We start from the raw sequence: 19,546 nt of genomic DNA, 5'->3' as shown, positions 1-19,546 counted from the left end.
ATCTATAAATGTTCATTTCCTTCATTATCAATTTTCATTCACTGTTCAGAAAGCTAAGAATGTTTTATTAAGGTTAATTATTCTGAAAAATGTGGCTACTGAATAGTTCAGCTTCAAATTGGGACACATGTTCATGAGCAATATTACTTGCACTGTTTGGTAAGACTACAATTTCAAGGAAAAAGAGGGTTTTAAAGTCCACATCATTTAATCAAGTCACCATATACTACTCCACTCTGGGATTTGAGATTGAGATTGCTCAGGAGAATCCAACTCAATTCTAGGAAGCTTTTCCTGGCTTAAATAGGTTAAATTCATAGGCTGAACTGATTCCATCTCTTTCTGACTAGGAATGACCTAATGCTAATCGAACCATGCCATGAATGCTCTAAAATGGAATGGACCCATTACAATCCTAATTCAGAGCTTTACCCTGAAGTCAGGGACAAAAATGGCTTTAAAGGAAACCAGGCCCAGGCTATGTATATTTTCTTTAAAACTAAATTTCAGGGATTTAAAAATTTTAACCTAATCTATTACGTACTCAGGGTTCAAAATGAATACTTCATAATATTTTATAATCCTCTGTACTTATGTTCTGTTGTTTCATATGCTGTTACCTTTACAAATATCCTTAGTTTCTTGAAGACTCAGACCACACTTTTGCTCAGTGTTAAGAAAAGGGAAAATACCCTTGAAGCCAAATATCCCAACAAAATATAAAAGAGTTTTATAATCTTAATTACTGAGGCACTTATTTATTCCCTATTTGTAACAACAGTAATTTAACATAACGATGTCAACACAGTAAGCATGTGATAAATAATATATTCACTACTTCTTTTCTTAGAAAGATCACTTCCAGAGATATGTGAAATTTCATTGGAATCTGAGCTCCCTGGCTTAGTTTATACTGAAAACAATCTTTACAACTGCTGAAGGATACTTGCTTATTTGAGAATGGAAAGAATCACTTTTATTATGCAATAAAATTTTTTTCTAAGAAAAATCAATTAATGACTATAGAGGCTCTTACTCCATGGAAAGTGGGGAGATAGAGGTACAGTGAAAACAAGTAGGAAAATTAATGATAACTGGAAAAAGGACATTAAATGATAACAGAAAACTGTCTTCTATGTAAAAAGAATTGATAATTACACATTGAAACCACATTATGCTAAAAATAGCTTATGTGATCTTCTCCGTTTCATATTAAACTGGAAATAATAGTTTTTGAGTCCACAAATTTATCCGTTATTGTGGCCACTGAAAAAAGTGGTCTGTGGATAGCTAATCTTAATGCTTGTTATAAACAATCACACATTAGAGTGATGTATCTTAAAACTGGCTGATGTATAGAACAGTCTTATGGACTCTGTGGGAGAGGGAGAGGGTGGGAAGATTTGGGAGAATGGCATTGAAACATGTAAAATATCATGTATGAAACGAGTTGCCAGTCCAGGTTTGATGCACGATACTGGATGCTTGGGGCTAGTGCACTGGGACGACCCAGAGGGATGGTATGGGGAGGGAGGAGGGAGGAGGGTTCAGGATGGGGAACACATGTATACCTGTGGTGGATTCATTTTGATATTTGGCAAAACTAATACAATTTGTAAAGTTTAAAAATAAAATAAAATTAAAAAAAAAAATTAAAAAAAAAAACTGGCATTTTTCTGAGTCAAAGGAAACAAATTCCCAACTAATTAGCATAATTACCTAAAAGCTTTAATATTGTTAAAAAAAGCCCCAAATAAAACACCCCAAAAAGAAAACAAAAACCAAAGCCCAAACTGAGTCCAAAGGCTAAAATTAAGTCCTAGATTTTCCTGTATATTTCATTTTTTATGATTGAAATTGTCCACTAATAATTAATGCTTATTTTTGTGGTTTCAGTAAAGTATATTATATATTCCCTAAAAGTAAACTTTGTTAAAATAAAGCTATAAGACCAAAGTATGAGGGAAGTTCTTTTGTATTCTTATGCCCAATTACCATACGGATGATTTACGAAATGTAGGAAAAGAATCATTTTCTAGGAAAAAACAGAAATAGAAAAGGAAAATAGTATGTTTGACCCCAAGAGTTTCTTTGTGCCTGATCTGCCATAATCTATCCCCAAAGAGAAGCAAAAAAGAAACCTTCTGCTCTTATTCACATTGCTTAATTACAGAAGCATGTTCAGTTCTCATTTTCCTTACTTTAAACTCATGATAGTTCATTAAACTTAACCCATATAAACTTGGGAATCTATAAATATGGATATTTATTTGCACCAAAACAGAACACTACAAGAAAGGTTTGCTGAATGTTTTACTTCCAATTAATATAGTGAGCCTGCTAACTCCTTAAACTTAAAAGTGATTAAGTCCCCTAGGGTTCTGATGTTTCCTTTAGTGAGATGGTTGGTGGTGTGGGGTCTATCTGAATAGTCTATTAGAACAGGTATTATGAAATAGATGGGTGAACAGAGCCCCTGAAGGAAACAGACTTCTGATCAAGCACATACAGAAATGTGGAAACAGTATTAATGAGAAGTAATAAGTAAGTAATAAGAAAAGTTAATATACTTAAGAACATACTATGCACCAAGATTGGCTAAGTTCTTTACATGTCTGACATTTCATAACAATCATTGGAAGAAGGTTCTGTTGTTACATTCGCTGAAACTTGGAGGTTAATCCCAAATTTTCAGAACTAGTATAGAACCAGGTCTTAACACACCAAAATCTATACTTAGAAATAATTATTACTTGTTTTTTACCCTTGTGTTTTTCCAGAATACAGTACACATCCCTATTATATACACTTAAAGGAAACTTGCCTTCTTGAATCATAATCTTATTAAAATTTTCAACTGTCTTTTATCAATAGGGTTAGGAATGAAGAATCTGACTCATTAATATCCTTTCTTGTTTTATATTTTACTTAAAAATCACTTTCTGAATTGGAAAACCAGTATTTCTCTCACCCATAAGTTTAGAAATTTCATTGCTAATTCTGATTGAATAGGTACGGTTATGAATTTCTTTCTCTATGCAAAAATGAAACGCTTTATCAAGGATATTAACTTTCCAAGCAAAACATTATCCTAGCTATACCATCTTCCAATTATAAACAAAACATGTTTGTATCAGAATGTCAAAACTCTGGGATAATATTATTACACACTCTGGAACATAATACAAGACATGCTTATTGAAGATTTTTTTAAATGACAACCCAAAATATTTTTATGTTGTACTTTAATATTATGATTTTGCTCTACTTTAAAATTCTTATCTTCTCCTCTGGATCACCATTTTTCACTACCAACAATTTCTATTAGGAAGGGAGTAGCAGCTGATTAGGCCCAGGGTGTGTATTATAGCGTGGAGAAAGCAGCCCAGCAGTGGTGACATGTTTGTGAATGCAGTGGTGACATCTTTGAAGGTGAATAGACCTGGTTCAACCATCAGCTCTGCTCCTTACTAGTCCTATATGACCTTCAGCAAGCTACTGAACTTCCCTAACCCTCAGTTGCATCTTGTGTAAAACAAGGATAATAAATCCTTTAACTCACAGGTATTTTGGAGGACTCAACAAAATAATGTATAATAAGTGCTTAACGCACAGCCAGACACATAAGTAGGAGCATGATAAATGTTTCCCTTGGGATTTGAGAATTTTTAAGAACCAGTTTATTTCAACATTTCTTTAGCCTGAATTGAAATATAATCATATTATATTTAGCTATATAATCATATGTATTTAGCTATGATTATATTTCAATTCAGGCTAAAGAAATAGTGAAATAAATTGGTTCTTAAAAAATTCTCAAATCCCAAGGGAGACTACTGTATTCCAGGCACTTTCCTAAGTGCTTTTACCTGTGTTAGATCATTCAATCCTCATAATGTCTATGTGAGGCAGATGCTGTTATTACATTCCCATTCTAGAGACAAACCCCTCTTGGTTACATGTTTACACAGCTAGTAATTAGCAGCCTAGGAAGTCTGACTGTAGTCTGGTTCATAACCATTTCTCTAAAGGTTGTTTCAAAACCTGAGAAAAACAGGTTACATAAAGAAAACAGATGTCAGTAAACAATTTTATCCTAAAATGTAAGTAATTCTTAAATATTAAGTTACCATTTATCATGCTCCTACTTATGTCTTACTCAAGGGCTTCCCCAGGGGCTCAGTAAAGAATCCACCTGCAATGCAGGAGACCTGGGTTCCATCCCTGGATCGGGAAGATCCCCTGGAGGAGGGCATGGCAACCCACTTCCATATGCTTGCCAGGAGAATACCCATGGACAGAGGAGCCTGGCGGGCTCTTGTCTATGGGGGTCGCAGAGTCGGACACGACTGAGCGACTGAACTGAACTGAACTGAGTGACTAAGCACAAAATCTTAGTGAAGAATACTCTGTAGGCTTTTAATTAAGACAGTGGAATCCACTCAAATGGAAAAATGTTTTCTTTCTGAGTCAGCATCCTTTTTTTTCTTCCTCTGTAATTATGTGTCATGCTTTAGATGTCTTACTATCTTACTCAAATTAGACTTTGTGGTAAATATTAGTGAAACAAACATTAGAAGAGTAAATACATAGCAACAGGATAGCATTTGAATGCAAACAGTTGGATTTCTTCAAGCTTATTTTTCATTTAAAAACAATCCCTAGCCAGCTATGTTTCAATTAGTCATCAGTCTATTAAAAATAATACTGAAAAAATATGAAACAATTATTCTGTTTCAATTCAGGGATTTCAGCCAGCTCTCTAACTCCAGCATGAATTTGGCTTGGCTCATACCTCAAAACCACTCCATCATTCTCCTTCCAGAATAGCTTACTCTAGACTCATTGGGGCTTTGTTAGAACTGTAAATTACCTGTACTTCCAGGAACAAGTGGGGACACAGTGAATGTTGTGAGAGCTGTAAAAAATGTAGCTTCCTAATTTGAATATTAAAAGGATGTCTCTTTGCATACCCCCAGCACTTTGAAAAAAAAGTTTTTGGGGTGAGGTCACTAACAGGTAAAAAAAATCAAATAGAAATCTTAAGAGTAATATGTTAGAGGAACTTTAAAATTAGAGAACCTGAAATTGTCTCTAAAATGCCTCCTACAAATGAAGAGAAGATTGTGCTGATTGTGTCCAAACAAGGAGGTCGCCACATTCAAAGGGATTAGAAAAAAGTGGCAAATAAAACTTTCATGTCTACAGTTAACACTTGAATAAAGATATTTAAAAATTAAATTCCTTTGGAGACAATACACGAACAATAGTTTTAACAGCATTTTTCCTAAACACAGCTCAGGAAAGGTCAACACAGTTTACTATTTACCTAATGACTATGGATAAAAAATTTTGATTAATAAGGCTGTATGCACGCTAAGTCACTTCAGTTGTGTCCAACTCTTTGCGACCCTATGGACTGTAGCCTGCCAGGTTCCTCTGTCCACGTAATTCTCCAGGAAAGAATACTGGAATGGGTTGCCATGCCCTGTTCCAAAGGATCTGCCCAACCCAGGGCTTGAACCCATGTTTCTTGCCTCTCCTGCACCGGCAGGCGGGTATTTACCACTAGCGCCACCTGGGAAGCCCTAATTAATAAGGCTACTAACATGTTAGTGAAGAAAGGAATATAATGAGTAAGTAAATATAGTGGATGTTATCAAGATGCCAAGGAAACTCCCCAGTAAAATGAATTCCTCAATTAATTTATCAATTCTTGTATAAGATGAAAAGCCCTAACCAATAAGGTGAGATTTGGGAAATAAAGATCATGTCATAAGAAGAGCAGGACTGCATTGCTCTCATGCTGCTGTCATAGAAAAGGAGAACAGATGTCATTTTCTAGTGTATATAAAAGCATCTCGTGAGTCAAAAATAAGTGCTATTCAAGGAGATAAAGTAAGACCCTGTTACAATATTGTTCTAACAACTTCCCATGCATCAACAATAACATAGTCATCTTTTCCTTACACTCTGAATGGGTGCCTTGGTGTCACAGCAGTTGACATCTGGATTGGAAGTGTTTTAATAACCCAGCTCCTCCCTAGCGTGCATAAACAACTGCATAGATTTGATGCAGATTCCCAAGAACTGGAATATTTGAAAAGTTTCACAGTTCCTAATCCATATCTGGCAGCATATCAGCTAAAGGGGGGGCGGGGCGGAAAGGCTTTACAATAGGCAGGGGATGCCCACAGATTAAAGGGACTTTCTGAGTCATTAATACCAAGTCCTCATGACCAGAGTACCTTAGGAAGCAAAACAAAGCTTCTGAAGATTTCTAATTAACTTTTGCCATCTTTTAGAACTTTTGGCTCTAATTTTACTCTACTTGATTTTACAGTTTTGCAAAGTAAAGAGATGTATATATGCTTACAGTTTCATATTTTATGTTAGTTTGTATTCCCATCTGTTTCATAAAGCCCTTCTTTTGGGTACAGATGGGCAAATCTGATTCATCCTAACTATGTAAATCAGATTGAAGCTGCAACTCCTGTAACTGTTCCACATAATTCTCAGAGTAGAAACACTGGATCTACAACTTGAAAAGCTGTTTTAATGGCCTATATAAGACTGACTTGAATTTTTTCTTTGGATATAGGTTAGTAATGGACATTTGCCTTGCAAGTTAATATAAGCATTTGCAGGTATTTTAAAAAGGCTTTATTATGTCTCTATGGTTATCTCTAAGCAGGCTTAAACAACACAGGACCTTAAAACATAATGTGATTTTAAACAGAGATAGCACCTAATTTAGAAACACAATGACATGCAGCTATAGAATACATTCAGGAGAATAAGACTACATCGGACAGATGCTGATGTTCTTTGTTTGGTAACACATCATGAACTATTACTCCAGAGAAGGGTCTTTATATTCAGTAACGATTCGCAAAGTTTGGGTTATAGATCACTTGCTTCCATCACCTAGGGGTGCCTGTTAAAAATGAACTGGGATGCAGCTTACATGTTCTGAGTCAGTATCTCTGGAGATGGTACCTTAAGCAATGCATTTTAACAAGCATCTGATATTTCTGATGCAAAACAAAGTTTAAAACTTTGAAAGGTTTTACTTAGATATATAGACAAACATGTTCTCTTACTCAGCTGCAGACATATAGAGATGAAAGGTTATTGGTCCCCAGAAACCTCACCGACTGGCAGAGCCCACCAGCCTTACCATCTGCTGCCAGGAGGGCAGTGAGGGCAGAAATGAGCTGCTGATCTCCCAAGGAAAACATCTCACTGAAAGCTCCAGACACAATACTGACACTCCTTATGCATGTGATGAATGAATGGATAACTGGGAAAGGATTACAATCTCATATTTCTATCTATACACACACTGGCAACTCATTCATTAGCTGACCACCCATTTGACAAGTCTCTGTAAAGAAGACAGACCCAAACATTCAGTACACCTACAAAAGTACTCAAGGCAGAGCCCTCTTAACGTGGAGCAGAGCTTCCCAGCCAGGATGCCCTGACGCTCAGGTACAAGAGTTCTGAGGTATTGTTGCCGGTGGTCCTGTCAGTAAACACGGCCCCTGTCTAGTCACCCAGAGGCAGTCCCAACCACTTTCTCACTGCGTCATACAGATGTTGTCATTTGTATGGTATGGTTTTCTATGGAGGGGAGGAAGGCAAACAACAGTTTGGGAAACATTTATAAAAGCACAGGTATGTGTTTGGGGGCTTTATCTCATCATTTAATAATCACCTCTTAGATATCTGGTGTGGGGATTGTACAAAGTTTAAAAAGTAAGAAGTGTTGCTGGAACAAAAAAAAGGCTACACAGAGGTGGCCTCTTGGGCGACATGACTGGTAGGTCTCCTCTGAAGGCTAGTGGATGACTCATAGTGGCCTTCCAGCCTCACCGAGTGTCAGGTAGTGTACTTGGCACTGAGGGCGTCTAAAAGAATCAGAGAAGATGTGGCCTCTGCCCTTGTGGAGCTTACCAATGAGACAAGCACACAGACTCAGAGGAAGTATTTACAGAGAACCATCAACAGTTTGGGCGTGTGTAACACGAAAGCAAGTGATGAGGAACCTGACCCAGGGTCTGCAGGAAAGGATGAAGCTTCCCTGGGGAAATGGGAGCTACCCTGAAGCCCATGAGGTGAGACTCACTAGGACAGGTTAGAGACAAGGGTTCAAGGCAGAGAGAAAAGGTTTGAGGACCAAGATGGCTGAAGCATTAAGTTTAAAAACGACCTGATAGGAAAAAAGCTGGAGAGTTCAGCAGATAACAGATAACACTGGTTTTGCAGGCTACATTCAGAATTAGGCCTTTAATTCCAAGAGTAAAGAGATGTCACTGAAATTTTTAAGCAGGGAGATATATTCCCAAATGAACTTTTAAAATGTAGGCTCCTGGGCTCCAGACTGAAAGGTTCTGGCTGGCTGGGCCCCTAATCTGAATATTAGAGATGTCAGGGGATCAGATATGGAGTCAGGCCTGTGAAGCATAGATAAGGAACACCAGTCGTCCATGGGTCTATTCTGAGTAGGTAGCCTATGAACTGGCCCTTAAAATACCTTTTCTGGTATGAAAAAGACATAGGTATTCCTCAAATTGTTCATTTATCTGGCCTTATTATTTCTGCTTCTGGATCAAAAGCAATGCCAGCATACTTCATTCTGGTGCCCAGCTGGCACTTGAAATGGGTGCCTCAGCTGGTGCAGCAGACACTGTCAGCCGTGCCTAGACCATGTCCCCTGGCCACCCACTGTGCCCACCTATCTCACTTGCTCTGCCTTCCCAAGGATTACCCGGGTTCTGGCAGCTCTGCCTGCTGTGTGGCAGGGGACGTGCTGGGGCATTCGCTCATCCTTCCACCCTGGCAGCCTCGCTCTGTGACCAAAGGGAACACTGGTTTTTTCCACTTTATTCATGTTTTTAATTGAAGGATAGTTCCTTTCCAAGTGTTTAAAATAGCTGAGCGCGTTCATCCCTATGGTGGAAAAACCTGAGAGGTGTGTTTTACACAGTCTCCCAGAGAGGCCCCAGCAGGACTGTGCTCCTGCTGTCCACAGTGGTAGCTGGTGTGACAGTGAAGCTTTACCAGCGGTCTTCCCTTCGTGGCCTCACCTCCCTACTCCCCCACTGGCGCTTTCCTCACCTCTTAAATAAACCACCTGCAATCAAATCTTTGCCTCAAGGTCTGCTTCTGGGAGTGCTAGCTGTCTCTTGCTGTGCCAAATGCCTTTTAAAAAAAATACAGTCTGGTGGACCAATGTTTTGAAAATTATTATGAAGGACGCAAATAAAATGTGTTAAAACCTGACTTGGAACCCATCCACGTGAGCAACAATTTTGAGAAAAGAGGTGAGAACATTATCTGGCATCATGAGAATCTTCTTGTTTGAGTGTTCTACTCAAAGTTTAGCCTGCTGCTGCTGCTGCTAAGTTGCGTCATTCGTGTCTGACCCCATAGACAGCAGCCCACCAGGCTCCCCCGTCCCTGGGATTCTCCAGGCAAGAACACTGGAGTGGGTTGCCATTTCCTTCTCCAATGCATGAAAGTGAAAAGTGAAAGTGAAGTCGCTAAGTCGTGTCTGACTCCTAGCGACCCCATGGACTGCAGCATACCAGGCTCCCCCATCCATGGGATTTTCCAGGCAAGAGTACTGGAGTGGGGTGCCATTGCCTTCTCCTTAACCTAGGTATATGTATATATTTAAAAAATGTGCCGGCCTTACTTTGCTTCTCTGGAATGAAAGAAACAAACAAGCAAACTATTCCTCTTGCAACAAAACTAATAAAAACTAACATTTATTGAGGACTGATTACTTATTACTCACTGTTCTCAGAGCTTTGTACACCTTACCATTCTTAAGATCAGGTAAAAGAATCAGTGATCAAAAAATTTCATGTTTGCTATACATACTACTATGTATAAAACAAATAACTAATAAGGATCTACTGTTTAACATGGGGAACTCAGTACTCTGTAATGACCCATACGGGAAAAGAATCTAAAAAAGTGCATATATGTATAACTGATTCACTTTGCTGTACACCTGAAACTAACACAGCATTTTAAATCAACTATACTCTAATAAGGAGAAGGTGATGGCACCCCACTCCAGTACTCTTGCCTGGAAAATCCCATGGACAGAGGAGCCTGGGGTTGCTAAGAGTCGGGCACGACTGAGCGACTTCACTTTCACTTTTCACTTTCATGCATTGGAGAAGGAAGTGGCAACCCACTCCAGTGTTCTTGCCTGGAGAATCCCAGGGACGGGGGAGCCTGGTGGGCTGCCGTCTATGGGGTCGCACAGAGTCGGACACGACTGAAGTGACTTAGCAGCAGCATACTCTAATAAAAATCTTTTAAAAATTAAGTTTTTTTTTTTAATTTTATTTTATTTTTAAACTTTACAAAATTGTATTAGTTATGCCAAATATCATAATGAATCTGCCACAGGTATACATGTATTCCCCATCCTGAACCCTCCTCCCGCCTCCCTCCCCATACCATCCCTTTGGGTCGTCCCAGTGCATATTAAATACGTTCATACAGATTCACTTACAGCAATGAAGCCAGCTAACTTCAACTCTGTTAATTCTACCTTAAAGCAACCATTCTCAAGCCATAAGATTAGACTTCTTTATTACCAACCTTTCATTTGTTATCATTTTCCTTTCTGCTGTGAGGAAACTGAGCCCAGCTATCCAGCCCAGGGCCCAGAAAGTTAGTGACAAGCCTGTAAGGTCAAACTGCCAACACTTCAGAGTATCCTTTTAAAATTTTACACAATATCTTGGCTTTTGAAATAAAAACTTTAGGGATCCTTACCTCCTTGTGAGTCAATGAACTCTGTTGCTATAATCACTACTATGTGAATTAGTACTTCATTTGTCTTAAAGTAAATTTCCTCAAGTGATATGCCCTCATATTAGGGTTCTGAGTTAGGTGAATGAGCTTAGGTTACATTAGTCATGGTTTTAAGGATTAAGAATAAATCATCACTGTTGTTTCTAATTAAAGAGGTTACAACTCTCCTTCATCGATAGGGCAAAACTGCTTTTCTATGAGGATACTGATACTTTAAATGCCATTGCTTCAACAACATTGCTGTGAACTAAGAATCAGACTAATTAATTCAAATGTTCATCTGGTACATTTGTGAGCTACCAAATATTAAAATAATCAAATAACTACACTGCCTTAGATTTTAAAGACTCTCCATAAAAGAAAAGTCCCCAAACATAAGTGTGAAGGATCATCTTTATATTACTGTTTTCTTTTGTAGTATCTTCAGTCAATGCAAGGACAGAGGCCATTTACTTAAAGATACATCAAACAAAACTTGATTCTTTACTGAATAATCCATAGAGGTTAAAACGTTCCAACTTAACTCTACAAGTGAAATCAAAACCAAATGACTGAGCACATTGTACAACGAATACACTAATAATTAAATGAAACAATGTAGATACAAGCACGTGGCGTATAACGAACACTAAAAAGAAAGTCCATTCTTCACAGGGTATTGATCATCTTCTTTACAGAGTATGATCTTATATAAATATGGATCAGTTCATTGAGAAATATGAATTATCAGGAAATACAATGACTGGGATGTCCAAACTTCTAATATCAAGCAAGTTCAGCTATAAGATGGACAAGAGAAATCTTGCCTGATGTGCATGTGCTTTTATAAAAAATTTGCCTAAATTTTTTTAAATCCAAGTATTGACCCCCACCATTATTTCACATTAAGTCAGGGGCATTTTCAATAATGTACTAGAAGACATCACCATAGAACACAAAACACCTAAGGAAAAAAATGTCTTTCAACCACAGTTACCTCTGAATAACACTAATATTACCACTCTAATTACCTGGTTTCAGGAGACGAAGAGATTTCATTTGTGTCGGCTCTTTTACTTCTTGGAAATGATGGACTAGCTGGAGGCATTTCACCACTTAAACGATCTGGGAAAATTCGGTCTTTATTCAAATTGATTTCTGAATAGGGACAGTTGGCAGCACTAAAACGTAACAAATCGAAAAAAGAGAAGACTCCTATTAGACCATAGTTACTTCTTCCAATTATGACAACAAGCTATAAAACGTAAAATGCAAAAATTTAACTGAATACATAGTTACACAGATTAAACATATAGCAAAAAATTTTTACCTTTAAAACATAATTTAAGTATATTCTGATAAAAAATATGTCTTTGCCCTAAATTTTTAAATACAATCTCCTGCACTCTCTGGAAGTGAGTAATGGTCAACAAAGGATTCCCTCTTGTGTTGTCCAAGGGCAGGGCCTGTGTGTAAGTCTGTGAACAATCAGCCCAAGAGAGAAATGCTTAACATAGGAGGGTTGGTCACTGAGGTGGGAGAGAGACAGATGATTGACAGACAGAGCAGACCTGCTTCCCAAAGTGATCTCCAGGCCCTGGGTCATCACAAACTGTTTAATTTCCTTTGTAACAGCTGCTGCCCTCTAAAGGAAGGAGGCTCCCCCATTTCCTGTCTCCAGGCCCATATGCATTCATGACTGCCCAGAAAAAAACATCATCCTGTAGCTAATCCTGTTCCTGATATGAAAAAGGACAAGAAGGTAACTTGGATAATGACCCATCTAGCTCCCTTCCCTTCCACTGGTGACCACTGGGTTGGTCTCTCAGATTCCATCTGGGGATCATTCCTGTCATCCAAGCAAAGGGAATCTGGGTCACTAACTGTTCATTCAGCATGAAGTCAGGGCACTCCTGTGCCTGGGCCTCAACCTTCCAACTCCAGAAAAACTGGCAGCTTCTGTATCTTCATACAGAATCAACCACTCCGACTAACTGCCTATCTTGGCCCTTGGTTTTTAGGAAACCTCCTGAAATCTGGAAATGATGTGGAGTTAGGTAAATTATGCTAGTGTCCTGCATATTCTTTTCCTCAGATTAAGTAACATTTGGGGAAAATTCTTAAACACTGCCTTTCTGCCCTCTACCAAGAGAATCTGACACATCCTCCTGGGAGGAGAGACGAGTGTGCACAGGCTCCCAAAGTAATTCTACAAATGGTCTACAAAATTTATCACAGATAACTTGTAAGTAAAAGTACATCTTTATTTTCTTTACTTACACGTTACTTTATACTGCTATGTCTTATAATAAACTTGGTTAAAACCAAATTCATCTTTAATGAACTCCCTTCCCCTGAAAACAAAAAGGATAAAAAACACAACTATCTCTTCTTGCTCTTGATTTTTTCTTTCTGATAAAGGAAATACACTAACCAACTCTCAGATCACAGTCAAGTTTGATTTTGTTCTTTCTTTCTCATATTGTGTATGTACCCTATTGCAAATTATCTACTTGGTGGCTTAGAAGGTAAAGGATATGCCTGCCATGCAGGAGACCTGGGTTCAATCCCTGGGTTGGGAAGATCCCTGGAGAAGTAAATGGCTGCCCACTCCAGTACTCCTGCCTGGAGAATTCCATGGACAGAGGAGCCTGATGGCCTACAGGCCATGGATCACAAAGAATCGAACACAATTGAGTGACTATCACTCAGGAAAAAAGCGGCAGGAAAAAAAATACGAATATAATTTTTTTTAATTAATTTCTTTTGACACATATGTTGCTCTTCCTAGAATATCACAACCATCAAATGTTTGACTCACTGTTAAACACCTGGCTTTACAATTATTGGATAACTGTCTGCATGTTCATTTTGAAGAAAGAAAAGAAAATGAGGGTGCTGATTTTCACCCCACTCTAACACAGGGAAGATTCCCGGGTTTTTAGATGGGCTGGGTTCCCACCTACACACTACAGTGAATAGTTGTAGTTTAGAAGCTCCCCAAAGGCAGCCTCTTCCTGTTTGTTGATTACGTGAAGGAAGAGGATGTCTCTCTAGACCACCATATGTAAACATGGGTAGCTCAGAGAGGCAAGGCTGCAGAATGAGACTTGGCACCTAAATATCCCCCTTATCTCGGTTGCTAGGGCCAGAGGGAAATTTCAAACTCTCATTTTGAAGCAGGGAAACAATCACAGCCTTCCGAACAAAGATACACTATTGGGCCAGGATGATCAACCAACACAACCCTGTGCTGATCGGCTATACATATTATGCTAAGCCTTCTCTTCTTCTGAACCGTGAGAAAAATCAAATGGGTTTAAACATCTCCAGTTCTTACAACTACTCTAGGAGAGAAAGGGATACCAGCTGGTTCCCATAGTGGGAGGTGATTTAAAAAATAAAAAGGCACAGAATGCAAATGAAGTGTGCACAGAGGGATGGGCAATGCCCCAGACGGAAATCAAGAACCTGGCTCTAAATGTGCTCTGCAGCTCTGTCCACAGTGAGCAAACAAACTTGGAAGACTGTGTTTTACAAGACACTTGTAAAATGAAGAGCATGACAACAAACATTACACAGATGGAGTGTGTTACCCAGGGTATTCTGCTTTACTGGCATGATGTCATCTAACTCCTGCAAAACTGGAAAATCATTCCCATTCTAATGCTAATGCAGAGACTGAGGCTTTAAAAAAGGGAACTTGCTTAGTATCACCCCATTAGCATATGAACTCCAGCTGTCTCCTACAGGAGCAAAAAGTACCTTGCAATATTGAATTATTTCTTTATCCCTAATCCATGACAATTAAACCTGAGAGTACCACCTCTTAGCAAGATGCTGCCGCCATGAAGCTATGAAGCGTGCGTGCATGCTCAGTCATGCCAACTCTTTGCGACCCCATGGACTGTAGTCCACCAGGTTCCTCTGTCCATGGGATTTCCCAGGCAAGAATACTGGAGTGGGTTGCCATTTCCTCCTCCAGGGGATCTTCCAGACCCAGGGATCGAACCTGCATCTCTTGCATCTCCTGCAGTGGCAGGCAAGATTCTTTATTACCGCACTGCCAAGGAAGCTCAGAAAGGTTAAATATGAACTGAAGCAGTACTTAACCTTTCTGGGCCAATTTCCTCATTTTTAAGTTTATAAAATCCATATGCAGTTTTAATGATTTTATAAACACAGAAATGCTGATCAAACTTCTCTGGGGAAAGTAGGTTTCACTAGGCTTATAATCATTTTCATATTTCTTGTCTATTAGGTTTCTCATAACAAACATAAGTACGGCTTGGCCCATGGCACAACATCAGGTACACTTACAAACAGTAATGGGCACATGCAATTATACATGTACACACAACTCTGCTGTTACACAGTTCCCCAGACATCAGGGGAACAGATTCACACAGGATTACACAGCTCTTTACTATGAGGACTTTATTAGGGTGAACTCTGTTCTATTAGCAAATCATTCCATACCTGCTATATATATATATATATATAAATTCTTGTCCCACTGGCCCCTGTAAGGAGGCAGTTTTTCCTTGGAATGACTGTGCAGTGTATTAGGAAAGGTGGAAAAAACGGCCTTGTTCACCGCCTTCCACTGCCACCTTTACAACCTTTTTAGTTGTAAATACATTTATTTAAACAACTGGATGATATCTTCCATTTCCTAAGTGCTCACATGCTCATTCTCACTCTCTGTCAAGACAGGAATCTATAAAATACAAGTTCTATCCAGCTACTGTGGTTTGCATGAGAGTCTAGTGGTTAAGAGTAGGGGCTTTAGTGCCTTAAGAGCCTAGGCTGAATCCTGGGTCTGCCACTCTCTGATCTTGGGTACTTTTCTCAAGCATTCTAAATCTCTGTTCCCACTTCTATGAAACAGAGATTAGAGTAGTGCCAGCTTTATAAAGCTGCTGAGAGAATAAAACGAGATAACAGATATAAGTCCTAAAACAGAGCCTGGCACCTAGGAAGTCACACACACACAAAAGCCTGCCTAGGATTATTATTTTAAAAGGAGAAGAAGAGGAACACTTAACCCCTACTGAGTAAAAGGCCATCAGCAAAAATAAACAACAGCATTAAAAACTCCATAACATGCCTTGCTTATGGAGGCTCACTGCTTCCCTCAGGAAAAAGTGATGATTCTGAGCACTACTCATTCATGCGTCTCCAAATCTCTGTTTATACCATGCTGGCCTCCTTAGAAGTGAGGCCTTCTCCTCTGTACAGCCCATCACCTAGCCCAGTATCTGCACACAGCAGGCACTCAATAAATGTTTGTTCCACGAGTGGACTGAATCTTGAATTAAAATGATGACTGTGGTTTGCAGGTGTATGTCCAGAGTTATTAATTTTTAAAAACTCTCCAGGGACTTTATAAATATCCTTTAGAGGTTGTAGGAAGTACTATTTTTTTTTCTTTTCCTGTTTAATTTTACTGAGATAAAATCTTACATAGGGAAGATTTACGTCACTTCTGAAGATATTAGATATGCAAAATATTCAGTTTTATATAACTTTAGTTTTCTTTTAATCTCTCCTCATTATGACCTCTCAGTAAGCCAAATGAGTGAATCAAGAAAGGGATACACCATGACACAGCCAATATTAATACGGCCTTGCTAGAGACAGAATTGTCATCTGAGCATCTCTAGAAATGGGAACACTGTGTGTCAGTCGCTCAGTCGTATCCGACTCTTGCGACCCCATGGACTGTAGCCCACCAGGCTCCTCTGTCCAAGGGATTCTCCAGGCAAGAGTACTGGAGAAGGTTGCCATTGCTAGGGACAGAATTATCATCTGGCTTCTGAGCATCTCTAGAAATGGGAACACCATATCCACATCCAACTCGCTCACTGATGGTTTATATCGCCACATTTAAAAACAGCACATTCTTAAATTTCATTGTTGAGAACACATTTGTATTTCCAACACTTCTTAGATCAAATTCAACTATTGTAATTTTTGGAGACGCTAACAACACATCCTAGTCAAAACATAGGCTTGTGCTTACATATTCACAAAATTGATACTTCTTGCCAAAAGAGCAACTTTCTTTGTTATCTAAGCAAAGAATGCATGTTTTGATTTATGCAATTTCTCACATTAATCCAAAGAGAATTTTCTCATTACATTTTCCTAAACACAGCATTCTTGGCAAGGACAAAAATAAGTGCCAGTGAAATGAACCTGTCAAAGAATATTCGTGATGCAGCAGCTCTTCCACAAGTCTAGTAAGGAAATGATAAACACACTGTGGCTACTAGGGGTTAATGTTCCGCCAGATAAAGAGCAGTAAGTGCTATGAAGAGAACAGCATATTCAGGAAGACCAAGAAAAGCCAGTGGAGTGGGCTGAGAAAATGGGAAGCCATGACACAGGCAGGAGTTGACACTGTCTGTTAGTCCTCTGGATTGCATTCCTGCCCCAAACTATGCACAGATCTGCCGGCTATGTCTGATAGGTGACAAGGAAATGAACGCTTCTGTATCAATGCATGTCTTATAAGCCACAATGTCTACTTCTTCCTCTTTCATTCCCCCAAACAATACGTCATTCTCCATATGGCTTCAATTATACTGAAAGATTTTTTTTTTTAACCACATTTCTCCATAACATCTTATATGATTCTCCTCATAATTTCTCCCTTCACTTAGCAAATACAACACTGCATCTGTGAAAAAACACTGCAGAGACAATCACTGAAAGTTTGTGAAATGGAGGTAGCTAGACCACCTCTGAGGTCCACAACCCTTCTGGGGAAAGGTGGTCTTAATGAGTGGCTGGTGCCATCAAGCAGGGGACAGGACTGTAGGCACAGACCTTGCTGTGAAAGACAAACCTCTCTGCTCAGACCTACCGCACCCCTGAAGAGATTACAGACATTACTAAGGTGGATTTTCTTCCCAGAAGACCAAAAAGAAAAATTCTTTGTAAATTTTTGATTGTACCACACACCATAATGTCAGTTTTCACCCATTTTTAAGATTTCTTTAATCTTTTCCTTCATAATTTGAACAAACTGCCTTTGGTTCAATTAACATCTTAGGGTTGTAAAGCAGAAAGGTACACATGTCAAAGTTTCAATATTAGTTATTACTTTGTATCTCATATTTCAATTAAATCGAGTTTTTATAGTTTCATTAGTCTCTGAGTTCTTTAAAGGCTAGATCTGTGACTTATTTGGAAAGCCATGCCCGGATTCTCAGTGACAGGGGAGTGGTCAAGGGCACAGTTAGACTGGGTGCTATTCCTGGCTCCCTCCTCACCAGCTGTCAATTAGGCAAGTTAGAGAGACCTCTACAGTATCATGGTGGCTTCACCAAAAAAATGAAGAAAATAATAGTCCAATATTATAGTGTCACTTGAAGGTTATCCAATACATGCTACTAGGGAAAAAAAAAAAACCCTACTGCTCAAAAATATTTACTGAATGAAAGACTTTATAGATATATAAAGAAGTCTGGCATACTAATGAGTTATTTGGATTTATATACCATGCTGCTGCTGCTGCTGCTAAGTCGCTTCAGTCATGTCTGACTTTGTGCAACCCCATAGACAGCAGCCCACCAGGCTCCTCTGTCCCTGGGATTCTCCAGGCAAGAACACTGGAGTGGGTTGCCATTTCCTTCTCCAATGCATGAAAGTGAAAAGTGAAAGTGAAGTTGCTCAGTCATGCCCGACTCTTGGCGACCCCATGGACTGCAGCCCACCAGGCTCCTCTGTCCATGGGATTTTTCCAGGCAAGAGTACTGGAGTGGGGTGCCACTGCCTTCTCCATTATATACCATAGTCACTCCTTATCCGTGGTTTTGCTTTCTATGGTTTCACTTATCTGAGGTCAATCTAAGTATGAATATGTTAAATGAATAATTCCAGAAATAAACAATAAATTTTAAACTGTGCACCATTCTGAGCAGCATGATGAAATCACACAGTGTCCCACTCTGGCCCTGTGAGAAGCAAACCACCCCTCAGTCCAGTGCATCCAGCCTGTTAGTGACCTAGTAGCCTCCTCGGTCCCCAGATCCACTGGCAAGGTATCACAGTGCTTGTGTTAAGTCATCCTTGCTGCACTTAATAAGAGCCCCAAAGCAACAGTGGTGATGCTGGCCCTTCAGGCGCCCATCAAGTGCTTCCTTCAGGTGAACAGGTGACAGCTCTCAACTTCATGGGGAAACCATCTCTACAGTGAAAATGAATCTTCTGTCAAATTGTGAGGAAAAAGAAATTTGTCCTAGTTCTCCTGTCATACCTCAGACTGCAAAAGTGAGGGCCACAGTGTGTAACAGATGCATAGTTAAAATGGAAAAGGCATTCAATGGGTACAGTATGACTTTAGAGAGACAACATTCACATAACTTGTATTACAGCACATTATTTATAACTGTTCTATTTTAATATTATTGTTGCCAATCTCTTACTGTGCATGATTTATAAGTCAAACTGTATCATAGGTATGTATGAATAGGATAAAACATAATATATATAGGGTTGAGTACTATCCCAGGTTTCAGGCATCCATGGGGGATCTTGGAACATACCCACACAGGGATGGGGAGGGTAGGAGAGATACTACTGGAATGCCTGAAAGTAATCCAGCTGCCTTCACTGGCCAATACTGAATCACTCCTAGGATATAGTATTTTTATCTCCCCTTAATCATACTGCTTTTGGCTTGGAGTCATATAAGCCATGAAAAGGATTTCTAAAT

At 39.1% G+C, this 19,546-nt stretch overlaps 1 protein-coding gene across 9 annotated transcripts in view; it reads right to left on the bottom strand.

Annotated features, from left to right (window-relative positions):
- Positions 1 to 19,546, bottom strand: part of L3MBTL3 (L3MBTL histone methyl-lysine binding protein 3) — a 113,005-nt gene that overhangs the window by 19,107 nt on the left and 74,352 nt on the right. For all 9 annotated transcript variants that reach the window (XM_055535610.1, XM_055535611.1, XM_055535615.1 and 6 more), the window contains one exon: positions 11,853 to 12,002. In XM_055535610.1, the coding sequence (XP_055391585.1) occupies positions 11,853 to 12,002 (150 nt within the window). The remainder of the gene's footprint in view (positions 1 to 11,852; positions 12,003 to 19,546) is intronic.

The sequence above is a fragment of the Bubalus kerabau genome, chromosome 9 (genome assembly GCF_029407905.1).
Source record: "Bubalus kerabau isolate K-KA32 ecotype Philippines breed swamp buffalo chromosome 9, PCC_UOA_SB_1v2, whole genome shotgun sequence".
NCBI classification, from domain to species: domain Eukaryota; kingdom Metazoa; phylum Chordata; class Mammalia; order Artiodactyla; family Bovidae; genus Bubalus; species Bubalus kerabau.
Note: the sequence above shows the minus strand (reverse complement) of the source record. Positions and strands in the feature narration are given on the sequence as shown.